The sequence below is a fragment of the Pollicipes pollicipes genome, unplaced genomic scaffold (assembly GCF_011947565.3).
Source record: "Pollicipes pollicipes isolate AB1234 unplaced genomic scaffold, Ppol_2.1 Scaffold_7262;HRSCAF=8765_pilon_pilon_pilon, whole genome shotgun sequence".
Classification (NCBI taxonomy): Eukaryota; Metazoa; Arthropoda; class Thecostraca; order Pollicipedomorpha; family Pollicipedidae; genus Pollicipes; species Pollicipes pollicipes.
The window spans coordinates 8,971,887-8,990,379 of record NW_023597055.1 but is presented as its reverse complement, the minus strand read 5'-3'; the positions used below and the strand labels follow the sequence as shown (position 1 = coordinate 8,990,379).

General features: G+C 54.1%; 1 protein-coding gene across 1 annotated transcript in view; it reads right to left on the bottom strand.

Annotated features, from left to right (window-relative positions):
- The window catches only part of LOC119113388 (kinesin-like protein KIF19), a 43,345-nt gene that overhangs the window by 3,773 nt on the left and 21,079 nt on the right, over nucleotides 1–18,493 (bottom strand). The window contains exons 16-22 of the mRNA XM_037237709.1: nucleotides 9,414–9,543; nucleotides 8,618–8,760; nucleotides 5,095–5,124; nucleotides 5,050–5,063; nucleotides 4,687–4,782; nucleotides 1,772–1,909; nucleotides 199–276 (exon numbers count right to left, since the gene is read on the bottom strand). Coding sequence (XP_037093604.1) covers nucleotides 199–276; nucleotides 1,772–1,909; nucleotides 4,687–4,782; nucleotides 5,050–5,063; nucleotides 5,095–5,124; nucleotides 8,618–8,760; nucleotides 9,414–9,543 — 629 coding nt within the window. The remainder of the gene's footprint in view (nucleotides 1–198; nucleotides 277–1,771; nucleotides 1,910–4,686; nucleotides 4,783–5,049; nucleotides 5,064–5,094; nucleotides 5,125–8,617; nucleotides 8,761–9,413; nucleotides 9,544–18,493) is intronic.

The window sequence follows — 18,493 nt, the reverse complement described above, 5'->3', positions numbered from 1 at the left end:
GAAACAAATAATCATGTGAAATAATAATACTAATAATAAAATATCGTGTAAAACTCTTGGCTCAGGAGGGCGAGAGTGGGGGGCATGGCCCCCTTCGCCCATCTGTTGGCTACGTCCCTGCTGTGTGGCAGCTGACGCGTCACAAAGTGCGTGTTGTACGAACGGCCACTGAGGCAACCCCTGCCACCACTCACTCACCCATTAGCGAAGCTGCCGCGTCGGCTTGTGTTGCCCTCATCCATGGACCCTGGTCGCCTACTTCCGCGCCGTCTTCGCCTGCGGACGTCGCAAGACATTGCTGAAATCCCGGTTACGATCGGGACTTTTACAGCAGTGGCTTGGTCGGGGAGAGCTGAAGCGTGGACCGCCTCCCTGAGACTCTCGAGAGGCTCAGGAGAGGCCACTCTGGTGAACAGGGTGTAATTGGGGGCCCCAGTCCCCCTTCCTACTCCATCTGCATCCTAGTGTGAAAACTCCCACGATGTGGAATGTTTTGTTGTTTTTAGACGGATTGGATTTCTGGAACACCCCGAGGGGCTTCGAGAGGACAAGGGCCTTGGCGGCTGAGGGGCCGTAAGTGATCGGGGGGCCCGAAAAGATCGGTGTTTCCTGAGATGGTCAGAAGACCGGAGACCACCAGAGGCCTTCCCTGGCTGATCGTGGCTGATCTAGGAGGCCTGCATGGTTGGTGAATGGTCACAGTTGGTAGTAGCGATGACTCGGTTGATGCTGCCAGGGTAGATCATGTGCCTGACAGGACCCTGGTCACAGGTAGAGGGCCGTTGGAGACCGGTCACGGACCCTCGGAACTGACAAGATCCTGGCCACAGTGAAGGGCCCCTGGAGATCGGCCACGGACCCCTGGAACTGACAGGACCCTGGCGACAGGTGAAGGGCTGTTGGAGACCGGTCACGGATCCTTAGAACTGTCAGGATCCTGGGCCACAGGTGAAGGGCTGTTGGAGACCGGTCACGGAACCTGGAACTGACAGGACCCACAGGTGAAGGGTCCTGGACCGGTCACGGATCCTGAATCAGGACCCTGGCCACAGGTGAAGGGCTGTTGGAGACCGGTCACGGCCTTGAACTGTCAGGACCCTGGCCACAGGTGAAGGGCTGTTGGAGCCTGTCACGGAACCCTGGAACTGACAGGACCCTGGCCACAGGTGAAGGGTGTTGGAGATCGGTCATGGCCCCTGGGCCTGCTGGACGTATCTGGGCACGAAATACAGAGCGGCCAAATGCTCGTGGACATCAACAAATGGCTATAAACAAACAAGAACGTGTCAAAACTAGAAAGGGCATACTGCCTGCAGAAGTAACCAAAACGCTTCTGAAAAGGGTGCAAGATAATAGATACGAACACTTATAAAACTGGAGCATCTGCCTTCAAGGCCGGCCGCAAAATGTAGCTTGGCAGAATCCCTCTTAACGTATCCGTGTGCAGCCAGCGCTTTAAAACTGGTCCAAAATGAATAGCCGCTGCATGCCCACGCCTGGTTGAAAATACTATGGTGGAATTTGATTCACCCTACACGCCCTTTCGGACGTTGACAGAAAACACGTCAGGAATGTTGGTCAATCAGAAACCACTGAGTGGACATCTGCTTCCAAAGCATGATAAATGTATTATATCTCACGACGCACCTGATTTTTACGGTCATACATCAACACTGTAATCAGTACGGCAACCGAAGCACGCGACCCAAAAAACTGCCGGTGGCGGGTCCCGATCCCACGACACCGCCGGTCACAGGCCCACAACCCTCACCTGCCGGCTACTGACTGAATGCCGTGCACGCTGTCGCGCATCTCGCGCCGGTCAGCTGACGAGGGTGGCGAGTCGGGCGACCTGCTGATCCGGATCGGAGGCAGGCGGAGGGGCGAGGCGGCGGAGCTGGGCACAGAGCTGTGGCCGGCCCGCGCGCGCCGTCAGAGCGGCGCCGGACAGCGGAACAGCGACGCCGAGGGGTGGGGAGGGGCGCCCTAGGCCGGACAGCGGGCGGGCGGCGGAGCTCGCGCGGCAAAAGCGGCGAAAACGTGAGCAAGCACAGCAGACAAGGACTCGTAAAGGTAGAAACTGAATGGGTGAGCGAAAATCGAAGCCAGGAACACAACCAGCTAACGTGCAGAGCGGTTGTTGTAACATACCGGTGGGTTTGTATAACATGAAAATTTGCGGAAAAAGTTTTATGGAGCAAAACAGGAGCATAGGACTTTACCGCCAAAACAGGCAAGTCGGCGAAGAAGAATTAAGAGATGGATGAGGAATGTGTTGACACGTGGAAAAATTAACTTTCACGAGACAAGCTGTCGAACACTGGCACAACAGAGAATTCTGACGACAGAATGAAGCATTAGCGGGTGCATAATCGCAATGCAACCCACACTCTGTATGTATTGCAGCAACGACGAGGTGGCTTATTGTCACTGCTCGTTAGCGCCATTTTCTTATCATAATAGCTTCGGTTTTCAGCCGATTTCAGTCGCAGACCTAGCTCCAAAAGACCCTCGTTTTTTAATAGCTAATGCCATTTAGCCCTTTTTCTATCACACCGTGTAACTTGGTTTGATTGGGCCGGATATGAAGTCTGATTCTCTCTCAGTTGCACAACGTCTCAGCTTTTAATCAAAAGCCAAATTACTGCGAAATCCTTGGAAAATTCGACACGAGACATAGTTGGAAAGATTTTGGGGCCATAGCAGGACTACCTTTTTCACACAGTCTAATCAGGAAAGGCTCCAAGTGTACGCACTCGTCTAGAAAGAGGGCGAAATAGCTGTAACTGCATACTGTGGTACATAATTTAAAACAAACCAGCCTTCTGTGCCGCCATGTTTGAGCCGATGCCAACCGAGGCTTGCGTGGGGTCACGCCAGAGGACAGGGGCATGTGGTCGCTTCCAAACATGGTGTGTGAGCTGTTCCACGACAGGCGTGTAGGAGGAGCCGGAAGCCATCAGCAGTCACCCACTCAAGCCACAGGATTGAGTAGCATTTCGTCATTTTAAAACATCCCGATCCCGGTCATTATCCCATAAAACATCCCGGTCATTATCGATGAAGGGGACGTCTCTTCTGGCGCGAGTGCGCCCCTGCTGATAAAGCTGACGTCAGTCTGTGACGTAATTTTCCAACCCATCGCACTAGCTGTTTTGACCTCCGTTGATTTTGACAGCTGAAAATCAATCATGGAGCCCAGATATCAGGTGCTCATCAGATGATGAGAGCATTTTCCAGTCAACCAATATATATAAGATATCTTTATGGACAAGGCACCAATGGCAATGACCTGCATCAGAGGTATACATGTCGATTTAGCAGCAAGTTATATGACAGGGCATCAACGTAAAATAGTTTACGTTGACCGGTTGTACTGCAGGCTGAAAATGACCTTTAAATCGTAAGGCCAAGGCCGCGGCAGATTTCAAGTCACAGAAAAACCGTAGCTCAACACCAATATCCCCGAGCAAACGGGACAGTAACGGAGGGGTAGGCCAACACGGACAGGACAAACACAAAGTGAATCTTACACCGCTCTGTCTGTGAGGCGGTTGCAGGCAAGGCTGTGACGTCAGAAACGCTTGTGGCCGATTGGTCAACGAATCGGCGGCCGGGCGGTGATTGGCTAAGCGTGGCCTTGAAATCAGAGCCGCGGCAGGACGGGTGACTGCTGATTGGCTCTTGGCGTCTGAGGTGGGCGAGGCAGGGGCGCTTCGCGAGGAGCTGGACTGGATCCGTGGGAGCTGAGGATTGGCAGAGCTGCAAGACCGCGCAAAACACCCGTCAACGTTCTGCAACCAGCTGAGAGACCTGAGTTTTGAGGAGTAAAGGACAGTTACCAAAAGTGCACCTATGGAGCGTCCATTAATTACGTTACGCATGTAGAGAGGGGGCTTTGATGGAGCATAAGCGATAGGTAACAAGCGGTTGACGTCATGGATAGTGTACCGTTCATGGCCAGACGTTGATGAGATTATTATCCTGACATCTTTTTTAAATGTTCTCAAAAGCTTTTCAGCCGGGTACTGCTAGCTTTCGCATTGCAAGAAATGCGCTCTTATCTTTTTATCACCTCTAGCTCGAGCAGGGGCCAAGCGAACGTGACATTGCTTGTTTAAACACTGCGTAACCAGTGCGTAACCAGACGAAGGGGTTGAAGATTGAAAGGCGTCATACACAGACCTGCTTGAAGTTAATATAACGTTATATTTGTCAATTTAGAGCGTATCTGAATGCAGCATCCCGAAAATTGATTAAATCTGGACTTAGTGTCGGTACGTGTACATCACTTCTTGCTTCTGCTGTTCAGGCGGAGCGAGCATTCCCTTAGGAGAGCGATACAATCCGCCAAAGACTACTTTTAGAGTACCCACCTTTTAGAGTACCCATCGTTTCACTTGTTACTGTGCAATTTTGCCAGTTCAAGATGGTCGTGAACAGGGAAAGGGTCCTTCTTCGAAAGATATTATGCTGTGGGCTGCTGTCCCAGTGCGTGAGCGAGCACGCAAAATGCAACAACGCATTCTACTTAACCACCTACGTGTAAGCGATCCTACATCTTCGCAACAAACTTCGCGAAACAGTCCGCCGTAAGGCCGAGCGCGTTGTAAGATTCCCGCAGGTGCTGTCGTAAGAGCGGCCTTTGCGACACCAGACTGCACTCATCTGCATGACGACGCTCACCTGTTCGGACTGCGCAGGCTTAGCGGCGTCTGCGGCCGCTTGTTGTCAAAGTCCACGCTGCTCCTTCGCCCCAGGTGCTGGAACAGCTTCTCGTCCCTGAGGGCGGCGCACACCGCTGTCGCTGCGCATCTAAGTGTCATCGCTCCGTGTCATGTGACGCTTGTCAGGCATCGATGTCACCTAGATGGGGGCCTGCCATCCGGACAGCATGCAGAGTAGATATGATGCAGTCGGTAGGCCACCACATACGTCATTTCATCGAAACCTAGCGCTGTCAATTCCCACCGGAGCACACACAAGCCAACGCCTAAACGGCACGGAGCGGCAGCGACGCGACGCGCGGTTCCCAGTGAAGTCACTGACCGGTCGGTGCCGATCGGCGGCAGCACGCCCGCCGTCCTGGTTGACGCTGCTCATCATGGAGAGCGTGGATGGCGACTGCGGGCAGGCGGCATGCACGTGTGAGGGGACGTTCCGGAGGCGGTCACCACAGTGTATTAGGAACACCCAAAGGCGACAGCCGTGTCAGGGGGCGCCCGGGGGCGGCGGTCACCGCAGCTGTGGTCAGGGGCATCTGGAGGCGGTCATCACAGCCGTGTCAGGGGCACCCGGAGGCGGTCACCGCAGCCGTGTCAGGGGGCACCCGAGGCGGTCATCACAGCCGTGTCAGGGGCATCCGGAGGCGGTCACCTACCAGCCGTGTCAGGGGATGCCCGGAGGCGACGGCTGTGTCAGGGGCATCCGGAGGCGGTCATCACAGCCGTGTCAGGGGCGCCCTGAGGCGGTCACCACAGCCGTGTCAGGGACGCCCTGAGGCGGTCACCACAGCCGTGTCAGGGGCGCCCTGAGGCGGTCACCACCAGCCGTGTCAGGGGCGCCCTGAGGCGGTCAACCACAGCTGTGTCAGGGGCGCCCTGAGGCGGTCACCACAGCTGTGTCAGGGGCGCCCTGAGGCGGTCACCACAGCCGTGTCAGGGGCGCCCTGAGGCGGTCACCACAGCTGTGTCAGGGGCGCCCTGAGGCGGTCACCACAGCCGTGTCAGGGGCACCCTGAGGCGGTCACCACAGCTGTGTCAGGGGCACCCTGAGGCGGTCACCACAGCCGTGTCAGGGGCGCCCTGAGGCGGTCATCACAGCCGTGTCAGGGGCATCCGGAGGCGGTCACCGCAGCCGTGTCAGGGACGCCCTGAGGCGGTCACCACAGCTGTGTCAGGGGCATCCGGAGGAGGTCACCGCAGCCGTGTCAGGGACGCCCTGAGGCGGTCACCACAGCTGTGTCAGGGGCACCCTGAGGCGGTCACCACAGCCGTGTCAGGGGCGCCCTGAGGCGGTCATCACAGCTGTGTCAGGGGCATCCGGAGGCGGTCACCGCAGCCGTGTCAGGGACGCCCTGAGGCGGTCACCACAGCTGTGTCAGGGACGCCCTGAGGCGGTCACCACAGCTGTGTCAGGGGCATCCGGAGGAGGTCACCGCAGCCGTGTCAGGGACGCCCTGAGGCGGTCACCACAGCCGTGTCAGGGGCATCCGGAGGCGGTCACCGCAGCCGTGTCAGGGATACCCGGAGGCGACAGCTGTGTCAGGGGCATCCGGAGGCGGTCATCACAGCCGTGTCAGGGGCGCCCTGAGGCGGTCACCACAGCTGTGTCAGGGGCGCCCTGAGGCGGGTCACCACAGCTGTGTCAGGGGCGCCCTGAGGCGGTCACCACAGCTGTGTCAGGGGCGCCCTGAGGCGGTCACCACAGCCGTGTCAGGGACGCCGGAGGCGGTCACCACAGCTGTGTCAGGGGCACCCTGAGGCGGTCACCACAGCTGTGTCAGGGGCACCCTGAGGCGGTCACCACAGCCGTGTCAGGGACGCCCGGAGGCGGTCACCACAGCCGTGTCAGGGGGCACCCTGAGGCGGTCACCACAGCTGTGTCAGGGGCACCCTGAGGCGGTCACCACAGCCGTGTCAGGGGCGCCCTGAGGCGGTCACCACAGCTGTGTCAAGGGGCGCCCTGAGGCGGTCACCACAGCCGTGTCAGGGGCGCCCTGAGGCGGTCACCACAGCTGTGTCAGGGGCGCCCTGAGGCGGTCACCACAGCCGTGTCAGGGGCACCCTGAGGCGGTCACCACAGCTGTGTCAGGGGCACCCTGAGGCGGTCACCACAGCCGTGTCAGGGGCATCCGGAGGAGGTCACCGCAGCCGTGTCAGGGACGCCCTGAGGCGGTCACCACAGCCGTGTCAGGGGCATCCGGAGGCGGTCACCACAGCTGTGTCAGGGGCGCCCTGAGGCGGTCATCACAGCCGTGTCAGGGGCGCCCTGAGGCGGTCACCACAGCCGTGTCAGGGGCACCCGGAGGAGGTCACCGCAGCCGTGTCAGGGACGCCCTGAGGCGGTCACCACAGCTGTGTCAGGGGCATCCGGAGGCGGTCATCACAGCCGTGTCAGGGGCGCCCTGAGGCGGTCATCACAGCTGTGTCAGGGGCGCCCTGAGGCGGTCACCACAGCCGTGTCAGGGGCGCCCTGAGGCGGTCATCACAGCCGTGTCAGGGGCATCCGGAGGCGGTCACCACAGCCGTATCAGGAAAACCCAAAGGCGACAGCCGTGTCAGGGGCGCCTGGAGGCGACAGCCGTGTCAGGGACGCCCGGAGGCGACAGCCGTGTCAGGAGCGTCCGGAGGCGACAGCCGTGTCAGGGGCGCCCGGAGGCGACAGCCGTGTCAGGGGCGCCCGGAGGCGACAGCCGTGTCAGGGACGCACGGAGACGACAGCCGTGTCAGGGGCGCCCGGAGGCGGTCATCGCAGTCGCAGAGCGCAGCAAATATACAACGCCGAGTTACATACACAGACAGACAGACGAATAGGCGTCCAGGCACAAGGCTGATAAGCAGCGTGAACACGTCATAGGTCAAGCACTGGTACCCATGCGTTACGATGCCGAGTCACATCCGTGGAAAAGGGATTGTCAAATGTCTACATCTTGGACAGTTTTCCTCTCTGGTGTTTCTAAATCACAATGTTGGCAACACATCTCTTTACGTTCAGTTTCACGTTCATTTATATTACTCAGCTTATTACACTTATTCACACATAAGCTCTGCTCCGGACCACTGCTTCGCATTATATCTGCATCATGGAACTTCAATACCAAGAATTCACACGGGAGGCCTCGACCCTGCATGAACACCTACCAAAACGCTTCCACTCATCGGGCAAAGTCATGCATACTGCTAGAGACGCTGCGTGTATCAGCTCGTTTCTTTGGAGGCCTGCCCTTACGACCTCATCCCTGATGGACCTACGAGCATCATGCTACTTCTGAAGAGCACACCCGTGTGATTCATGCCTTTTCTTCCAAAGTTACTCACACAATTGTCCGTAACTTCGGCGATGTGGTTCGACGCCTCGCTACGCATAACCAGTGCACTGAGGCTGCCCGTACCGCATCCCCGTACCCGAGTACTCACAGCGTACCCGAGTACTCACACTTCCTGGCAACTTTGCCCGTTTGCTAAACGTGGGGTGTAACATCGTGCTGGTGGATCCTTATCGTGTCATGCAGGTGCATGACACGGCCGCTCGTGGTAAAGGTGCTGGCAGGAAGGAGTGAGTCATCACGCGTGGAGAGACGAGTCATCAGGCGTGGACAAGTGAGTCATCAGGTGTGGATAGGTAAGTCATCAGGCGTGGAGAGATGAGTCATCAGGCGTTGATAGATGAGTCATCAGGCGTGGAGAGATGAGTCATCAGGCGTGGAGGGTGAGTCATCAGGCGCTACTCGCGTCAGGTGAGTGGGGGTCGAGCACCAGCGAGGGTATCTCTCAGTCCGGCGGCGACTGTCACTCGCTCCGGCACAACCCGGACAACCAACCACCACAGCGCCGGGGCTCGTTCTGATGACCCAAGGCGACCCCGTGACCTCTCTGAGTGACCGCTGGCGACCTACCCGCATGACCTCGTTCAGTCCGTTGAGAAAGCGCTGATCCCTCTGCGCGCTGGGTCCCTGCAGCTCCTGCTGGTAGAGCGAGTACATCTTCTGCAGCTCCGGAGGCATGTCGCCGCCATTCGGGCTCCGGCCCGACTCAATATCTGGCGGCATAGGAGAGAGCATCATCCAATAATGGATCATATTGTCCTGTGTCTGCATGCAGCCGGTTACCACTACAAGATAATTGTCTATCTGTGTATCTAACTAATAATTTGTGATAATTGATAATTATCACTTCTGCTATTGTTTCGAGAACGGCATGTTGCCAAAATATCAAGCCCAACTATATCTCTATTCTCCTGGTTTTTCCCAGGAATAAGGGTAATACTATTGTCTTGTCTATAAGATAATTGTCGTCTGCTCGGCCTCCGCTGGTCGCACGCAGCTGCTGTTGCTATTGAGACTGCATCAAGCCCTGCTGTCGGCAGATGACCCCGTCAGTTCTGTTTGACCTTAACTGACCTTGCACGAAGCATTGCTGTTGGCTAACGCTCTGGGAATAAACATTTCACCCTCGTTGACTTTTCATGAAGTCCTTCTGTTGCTCAATGATCTGGTCACAATGGTTTGACCTTCGCTGACCTTGAATGAAGTCCCGACGTCGGACAATGCTCGTGACACATGGTTGGCGTTCGCTGACCTTGCATGAAGTCCCGCTGCTGGATAATGGTCTGGCATCACAAGTTTGACCTTTGCTGACTTTAAATGAAGTCGCGTTGTTGGCTCTGGTAACACAAGTTTGACCTTTGCTGACCTTGTATGAAGTCCCGCTGTCGGCTGATGATCTCGTCACACAGCGCCCTCTGTCGGTCGTAGCGCAGGATCATGAGGTCCCGCCGCCGCAGCTCGTGGTCCTTGATCAGCTGATTGCTGCGGATTTCCATCTGCGGCAGAATATGACGCCTTGAGACCACAGCGGAGGCGATGGCGACGCAGGCGCTGATTTTAGAAGGAACACCGGCGTTAATCAAACATCAAAAAAGCGTGCGTAATGTAATATATCGCAATAATGGTGTCAGGAAAATTAAACTGTATAAGAAATGGAAATAATTGTTCACTCAAACTCCGTTATTCGACTCTAGAGACGACTGAATTTTTAAAATGTTTTTGTCGTGCCCGTTGCGATGCGGTGAAGGTCTCCAGACATTCCTCCTAAAACCAGAGACGGCCCGACGTTATCATCTGACGCCGGCGACGGTAACTGATCCTAGTACGGGACACACCAGAGATGTGCTACTTCCTAAAGCGCACTACTGGCCTCGCACCAGAATTAGCGTATGTATATAAATATGTATGCGTATATACACCTGCAGCACCTGTAGCAGAGTCTATATACATATGTAGGTATATATATATATATATATATATATATATATATATATATATATATATATATATATATATATATATATAATATGCTTGGCTTTGGTTGTCACCGGCATAAGTTGCGGATGCCGACACGCGTACTACCGGCCAACGTGTCTTTTCGCCACCAAAGTCCCTGCATACCCAACCAAAGCAGCACACCAGGCACAGCGTGAAGATACCGTGCTATGAATGTTGCCTTCCTGGTGCACAGACACTCTGTTATTCACCGATGCCATGGAAACCGATGGTCACTCGTTCAATGCGGCGTCAGGCGAGCGCCCGCCAGTTTTATGTCGTCACGAAGAACATTGCTGTCACGTGATCTCGCGTGACCGGCTATCTGTTGTTTTTGCTAAAGTACACCGCACGCGGTGTATTGGAGGCCGAACCAACTGACGTGTAATGAATGTATGTACATGTGAGCCTCTTCAGGCAAACCAGGAGTGACTGATCTTTCCAAATAATCAACTGGTAAATCTAACTGGCTCAGGCACGTTTCCGAAGCGTTTAGGTGATTTGTTGAAATCTTTCGAGCGTAGAAATGCACGCGTTTGTGCCAGATCAATGGACATGCGATAAATTTTTCAGGAACATCCTGAAACAAGCATTTCTGGAATATGTCGTAAATACACCTTGGCTGCACGTAATCGCAGCCACACAGCCAAGACGAGGTCAATGTGACCGATGAAACCCAACGCCACGCCATCAATGAATATATCATCGTATTGAGTTGGGAATGGGGAAGCTCGAGACCCTCAACCTGTGCCTTGTATCTCCCAAACTCACAGGGGAGCATCCCAGACTTGTAGGAGGACTCTCGCACGACAGGTCCTCCTCCGTTAAGAAAGCACGCCCATGCGAAATTGTGAGCACCGCAAACAGTAAATACAATCAAAAGAAATGCAAATTTAACATGCAAAGCTCACTTTCCAATTGCTAACTACCCATCTTATCCTGCATGATACTTAAGTTGCCAAGTACAAATGGAAGCATGTGACTTATAGCCGACCTTTAAATTTGCTCGGGACGCGACACAGAATGCCTCAAATCCGGGGCGGAATCAGCATCTGTGGATACCACAATCAGCTCAATCTCGGGCAGAGCCCCCAACTGTTCTCGCGAGACCACACCTCTGACACCAGCCCACATGCCCAGCCATTGCACAGCGTCGGGCGTCTGCCTGCTCACCAGTAGCGCTTCTCCTTACAACTGCATCCGTCCTGATAGCTCAGTTGGTCAGAGCGCTCGGCTCTGACGGGCCCAGCTATGACAGCGCGGGTTCGAATGGCTCCAGGCACTCGCTATTTGCTCCTGGCGGGATGGTTGTGGCCAGTGGCAGTAGCCGCGCTAAGGTTCAGGTGACGTCACAGGGCAGGATGGGCCGTGCCAAGCATCGCGGCACGGTAAGCATTCGCCACAAAGTTCTGCCGTTGACCTGGAATTTCACGATCGGATCGTGAAAATAGGACTCACGCTCAAAGACTGCTGAAGGTCGGCATGGGTCCCAGAAATTCATCCAATCAAAAGGGTTTTGATTAAATCGTTAACTTAAAACTGTCTAAAAGTAGCATTAGCTCGCCTGTCCGGCTGCGTTTATCGCCCATCGTCGGCTTGAGAACCAATGACACTGCCCCGGACCACGCTATCCCGTCTAATCAGTGGCGCAGCCAAGATTTCGCTCAAAAAGGACCAAACCAGATCGTAGGCGGTCCTTCCAGCCAGGAGGCTCGTCTTCGTCCATGGATGACCGCGTTTTTTTACTTGGAAGCTCTTCCGGTCGGGATGATGTTTTCAGGCCTCGGGGTGTTGTCCCGGCCTTGGCGCCGGGATGTTGTTTATTTTAGGAGCCCCACGGGATGCCACTCAGCCAAAAAACGGCAGAACCTTCAGCCACGAGGCTCTCCATGCCTCCAGGGGTATGGCCTCCAAATCCTCCTCCCCCCCCGACCCCCTCTGCCTCAGGTACGCCACTAGCTGCGACACACAGCGTGGTGTCGACAAGCGAACTTGTGACGTCACGCCGTTTGGCGCCATCCAGTGGTCGGTTCAGTGGTTCCGTGGAAAAGTACCTGACTGGCGCCCGGCGCGTGGCGACCGCAGGTAACTAGACGTCCCGCAGCGCAAGCATCCAACTCGAAACAGGCTTACCCAGCTCACATGGGCTTGTGAAGGATGGCTTGCCTGATCGTCGAAAATCTGACCGACTCTACGACCTCAGGTCACTGAGGAACATACATTTGGACGTCTCTGTCGGTAGGCCTCCACTCTTCAGGCCTTTGACCGCAGCGATGCTCATTTCACAGCGGCGAGGCGACGCTGGCTGGCAGGGAGCTGGTAGCTCTTCGACAGTTCATCGTTGAGGACCCAAGGCCCTGACTCCGTCAGTGTGCATCGAGAGCTCTGAGTTCCCGTTAGTGTGGACCTAGAGCTCTGAGTGTCCGTCAGTATGGACCTAAAGCTCTGACTGCCAGCCAGTGTGGACCTAGAGCTCTGAGTGTCCGCCAGCATGGACCTAAAGCTCTGACTGCCGGTCATTGTGGGTTTAGGGCTCTGACTGTCCGTCAGTATGGACCTAAAGTTCTGAGTGCCCGTCAGTGTGGACCAAGAGTTCTGAGTGCCCGTCAGTGTGGACCAAGAGCTCCGAGTGCCCGTCAGTGTGGACCAAGAGCGCTGACTGCCCGTCAAAGAGGACCTGGAACTCTGGCTTCCCGCCGTTGTGAACCTAGAGCTCTGGCAGTCCGTCAGTGCAGACCGATAGAGCACACTGTCCATCTTTCTGGACCTGGGCTCTGACTGCCCGTCGGTGTGGACCTTCAGTCCGGACTGTCGGACTGCGCTGACCTAGGACCCTGCCCTCCGTCGGTGCGAACACATGGACGCCCCTCAATGTATAACTAGAGCACTGCTTGTCTGCCATTGGGAGCCTAGTGCCCCGACTGCCCGTCATGCTGTGGGGACATAACATCGCGGCGCTAGCCGTGCAAGCCTGAAAGGTCACAATTTCATTGATCATGCCGACAGTGTACGAGGTCCCGGTCTTTTACAGCCCCTGGGATGGTCCTATACACGGCTGCCGCTGGCGCTGGCGCTTCGGATAAGTGGAGGCTAGGGACAAGCAAAGCAGAAGCGAAATGCGAAACACCGAATCGCATAGGGCGTCCAGCGATGTGCATCAGAATGAACTATTTTTTCACGCTTGATAATCGACGTGGGTGGGTGTTGGTGCCAGCGCAAAAATAAACCCTTCAATGGTTCTGTGTTTAATGCATGGAATCCTTGAGTGATCCCTAAAGTTCGTGTGGCGTTCATCAGCACACCGGCCATGTCTCGCGTTGAGGTTTTTCGCGTATACCTGCAGCGTGTGTTCAGTGGGCATGCCTCGTGAGTTCGATTCCTGCCAAGAGCGCCACATTGAACAGACGTTCAAACGCCGATTTGTGTTTGGTACGCGGCGACGGCGCCGAGTCCGAAGCTGAGCCCCTCACAGCATTACCACTCATCTATGTGTAGCAGACAGAGTCACTTAAGTGACGGCGTTCTTGGCCTCGAGTGGCCGCAGACTGTACCATTACCTCATCGGCCTCCCTCGCCCCAATTTAGGGGAAAACTTAACGCTGTCGGCTGTGACATGACGCTGAATAACGAGAATAGCTCATGGATTGCCTGATTACTGTGTTATCAAAAGGCGGGGTTTAATTTAGTCAGCAGGCTGGAATACTTGTGTGATACGCAGATTGGTGAGGTTTTGACGCATGAGGCTAAATCAAGCACGAATTCTGATTTCGATACTACGGGGAAATATCTCTCTTGCGACCGAATAAACGACTTGAGAACCCTCCTAAAATGATGAAGAATCTGTTGATCTTTTTTTGTACCGCGCCAGCCGTCGAGATCCAGTTAGCAGCACAAACCGCTGGTCAGTTCAGGTCGCTGAGCCATTACCTGCTGGTCAGTTAAGGTCGCTGAGCCATTACCTGCTGGTCAGTTCAGGTCGCTGAGCCATTACCGGCTGGTGACACCATTAGCCCATTCACTTGACGCAGACTGGAATGACTGAGGTCATTACCATTCGTAAACCCTCGCGACGATTCCATTGACATTTATTCCGTGACCTGTGCAGTGCATGGCAGGTATAAAGCGTGCGACCTCGAGTGCTGTGACCGCGGTATTATTCACCAGGCTGTGGGAAAATTCGTGATTGTGCATGGTGCATGGCCGCTGGTGCAACGTGATGCGCGGCTGCTGGCGCCGGGGCTGAATATCCTAGGCGGCCTGGCTCTCCTCAGACAACAATAGCAGTACATGTGTAATGCATAACAGCTTTGTGGCAGCCCCTACAGATTCTGGGCCCCTGTTCCGTACGGAAACATTCAGAGTCGTGATCGGTAGTGACGTAAAAACTAAAACATGCAACAGCGCTCTAAAGAACTGTGTGTGCACCCGTCCAGGTTCTGGGCCCCTGTTCCGTACGGAAACATTCAGCGTCGTGATCGGTAGTGACGTAAAAACTAAAGCATGCAACAGCGCTCTAAAGAACTGTGTGTGCACCCGTCCAACACGAAAAAGCAGCCTGAAGCTGTCAACTGTGCGTGCAAATCACGGCTAGCAGCGCACCATGCCTCGACCTTTAGCAGCGCACCATGCCTCGACCTTTAGCAGCGCACCATGCCTCGACCTTTAGCAGCGCACCATGCCTCGACCTTTAGCAGCGCACCATGCCTCGACCTTTAGCAGCGCACCATGCCTCGACCTTTAGCAGCGCACCATGCCTCGACCTTTAGCAGCGCACCATGCCTCGACCTTTAACAGCGCACCATGCCTCGACCTTTAGCAGCGCACCATGCCTCGACCTTTAACAGCGCACCATGCCTCGACCTTTAGCAGCGCACCATGCCTCGACCTTTAGCAGCGCACCATGACTCGACCTTTAGCAGCGCACCATGACTCGACCTTGAGAAGCCGACTGTTCGGGGTCGGAAGTCCCAAGCGTTGCCACAGTCGACGAGCGTGATGACGGACAATCTGGCGCGGCTCGCCGGCCGCGGCCCGTGCGCAGTGACCATCGCCCCGCTGGTCAGTGTTTCAAGGAGGCCGAGACAGCGGCCGTGGTTGGGGCTGATCGATCCGGCGGTGGCGGCGGCGAATGAGCTATTATTGCAGCCTGCAAACGTGACGTGGCCAGATACCGCGGCTCCCTCCCCCGCCAGGAGTTCTGCAAAGGTGCGTGTTCAGCTGACGGGGAGGGGAAGGTGGAGGGGGGGGGGGGGGGGGCGCGTACGATTCGTCACCACCGGGCCGTGGCGGTGACGCCGGAATAGGCGAAAACGCCGCAATGGAATGCAGTGAGTAGGCTTCCGAATTATAGTTTGTCGTAGCTCACGGAATCTCCCCCTATCCCAATATACGTGTAGTATTATTGGCCGCTAAAAGGCTTGGGATCTGTAATCATAGGCTTGCGTTAACGCATTTGATTGAAGTAATCATTCTCTGCAGTATTTGCGTGGCGCTGTAGGTCGACTGCCATGACCTCCACTTCGCCGTGAATGACGAGCGTATTTTATCACTTTCGATGTCTGGAGCAGAATTTGAGGACCTAAGATTACCAAAAACAAGGCCAATAGTGCCCTTCAAAGAGCAGGAATTATGTTTTCATAAAGTACTTTTCTTTCCCGAGAAACGCTGACTAGCGGGAAAACAGGGTACAGGGGCCGCGTTTCACTTCCTTTCGTGGGAATTTAAAGGCGACTCCATGCGCTGTGTGGAAATTATTGACCTGAAAAGGGGCTTGGCCCACCCAATTTTGGGGAAAGCTCCTACATCCTTGTGACCCGTTTGACCTGCTCCTTAAGGACGTGACCACTGGACTAGTGATCCGTGACTCTGTGGATGCAACAGCTGCTCTGAAAGCCCATGTCCTGTTGATACGAGAACTGAACTGTTATTCCGTTGCAATGCTGAAAACAGTGCTTCCGGACCTTTTTCTGAGGGCAAAGTTCCTCAGTTGATCATCCGTGCCCACCGCAGCGACCATCAACGGACTGATGGCTCATGTCATGTGGAAATGAGGAGTGGATCGATGACCCCTTCCACATGTGGACACCACTAACATGACACGGGTGAGACCATCAGCACGGAGGTCGTGCCCTTAAGGAGCTGATCAAAAGCCTGGTGTTCACGACCACAGGACTCCTCGTGCTTGAAGTTAAGTGGTGTTAATCTACTTACACAGGTAACGGCCATTTAACACCGCATGCCAATTATAGCCATGGGCAAATGACCGTCACACGGTATGCTTTCTCCTCACGGTATGCTTTCTCCACACGATATGCTTTCTCCACACGGTATGTTTTCTCCACACGGTTTGTTTTCTCCTCGCGGTATGCTTTCTCCTCACGGTATGCTTTCTCCTCACGGTGTGTTTTCTCCTCACGGTATGCTTTCTCCTCACGGTATGCTTCCTCCTCACGGTATGTTTTCTCCTCACGGTATGTTTTCTCCACACGGTGTGTTTTCTCCTCACGGTATGTTTTCTCCTCACGGTACGCTTTCTCCTCACGGTATGCTTTCTCCACACGATATGCTTTCTCCACACGGTATGCTTTCTCCACACGGTTTGTTTTCTCCTCGCGGTATGCTTTCTCCTCACGGTATGCTTTCTCCTCACGGTGTGTTTTCTCCTCACGGTATGCTTTCTCCTCACGGTATGCTTTCTCCTCACGATATGCTTTCTCCTCACGGTATGCTTTCTCCACACGATATGCTTTCTCCACACGGTATGCTTTCTCCACACGGTTTGTTTTCTCCTCGCGGTATGCTTTCTCCTCACGGTATGCTTTCTCCTCACGGTGTGTTTTCTCCTCACGGTATGCTTTCTCCTCACGGTATGCTTTCTCCTCACGGTATGCTTTCTCCTCACGGTATGCTTTCTCCACACGATATGCTTTCTCCACACGGTATGTTTTCTCCACACGGTTTGTTTTCTCCTCACGGTATGCTTTCTCCTCACGGTGTGTTTTCTCCTCACGGTATGCTTTCTCCTCACGGTATGCTTCCTCCTCACGGTATGTTTTCTCCTCACGGTATGTTTTCTCCACACGGTATGCTTCCTCCTCACGGTATGCTTTCTCCTCACGATATGCTTTCTCCACACGGTATGCTTTCTCCGCACGATATGCTTTCTCCACACGGTATGTTTTCTCCACACGGTATGCTTTCTCCACACGGCATGTTTTCTCCTCACGGTATGCTTTCTCCACACGGTATGCTTTCTCCACACGGCATGTTTTCTCCTCACGGTATGCTTTCTCCACACGGTATGCTTTCTCCACACGGTATGCTTTCTCCACACGGTATGCTTTCTCCACACGGTATGTTTTCTCCACACGGTTTGTTTTCTCCTCGCGGTATGCTTTCTCCTCACGGTATGCTTTCTCCTCACGGTGTGTTTTCTCCTCACGGTATGCTTTCTCCTCGCGGTATGCTTCCTCCTCACGGTATGTTTTCTCCTCACTGTATGTTTTCTCCACACGGTGTTTTCTCCTCACGGTATGTTTTCTCCTCACGGTATGTTTTCTCCACACGGTGTGCTTTCTCCACACAGTATGTTTTCTCCACACGGTATGCTTTCTCCACACGGTATGTTTTCTCCACACGGCATGTTTTCTCCTCACGGTATGCTTTCTCCTCACGGTATGCTTTCTTGACACGGTATGCTTTCTCATCACAGTATGCGCTCTTCACACGGTATGTTTTCTCCTCACGGTATGTTTTCTATTCACGGTATGTTTTCTCCTCACGGTAGGTTTTCTCCACACGGTATGTTTTCTCCTCACGGTATGTTTTCTTGGTCCATGGGTGACGTTGTGTATACTGGAGGGAGAACTGCATCCTGCCAAACCTGACTCCATCATTTTCTGACAGGCTCATACGCCAAAGCTGTTGACATGCTCCCCACATGCACGAGCTCAAGTACTTTCAAGCGAAAACGTGTTATTAATAAACTTCAAGAGCCCCTTTATCCACACGCGACTTAACTAGGCTGCAATGTACTTTGTTACTTCACAATTTTTCGTACCTTGAAAACATTTTACAACGAAGACAAGTAAAAATAATGGCATGCAACTTACTTGTCTGGCCAGCACAATACCTTCCTTGTTTTAAGACGTAGTTTAAGAAGGAGTGCACGGTAAAGGCCAATGCTCACTAACAGGGGCAAAAATGCCTCCTTGGCTAATATACGTCGAGTTATGCGAGAATGACATGCGTTGTAAATTGTTAATGGTACGCTGTTCGTGTAAATAAATGATTGCAGTTAAATCATAGAATACTACAATTTAGAAAATGTTTAAACAATGCTAAGCTTGAGTATTTTCAAAAAGTTTTCAGGATGGTCTTCGCAAATCACATAAAAATTATTGTACGAAGCCAGAAAGTCAGAACTCGTGGCCTTTATTCTTTGCATGATTC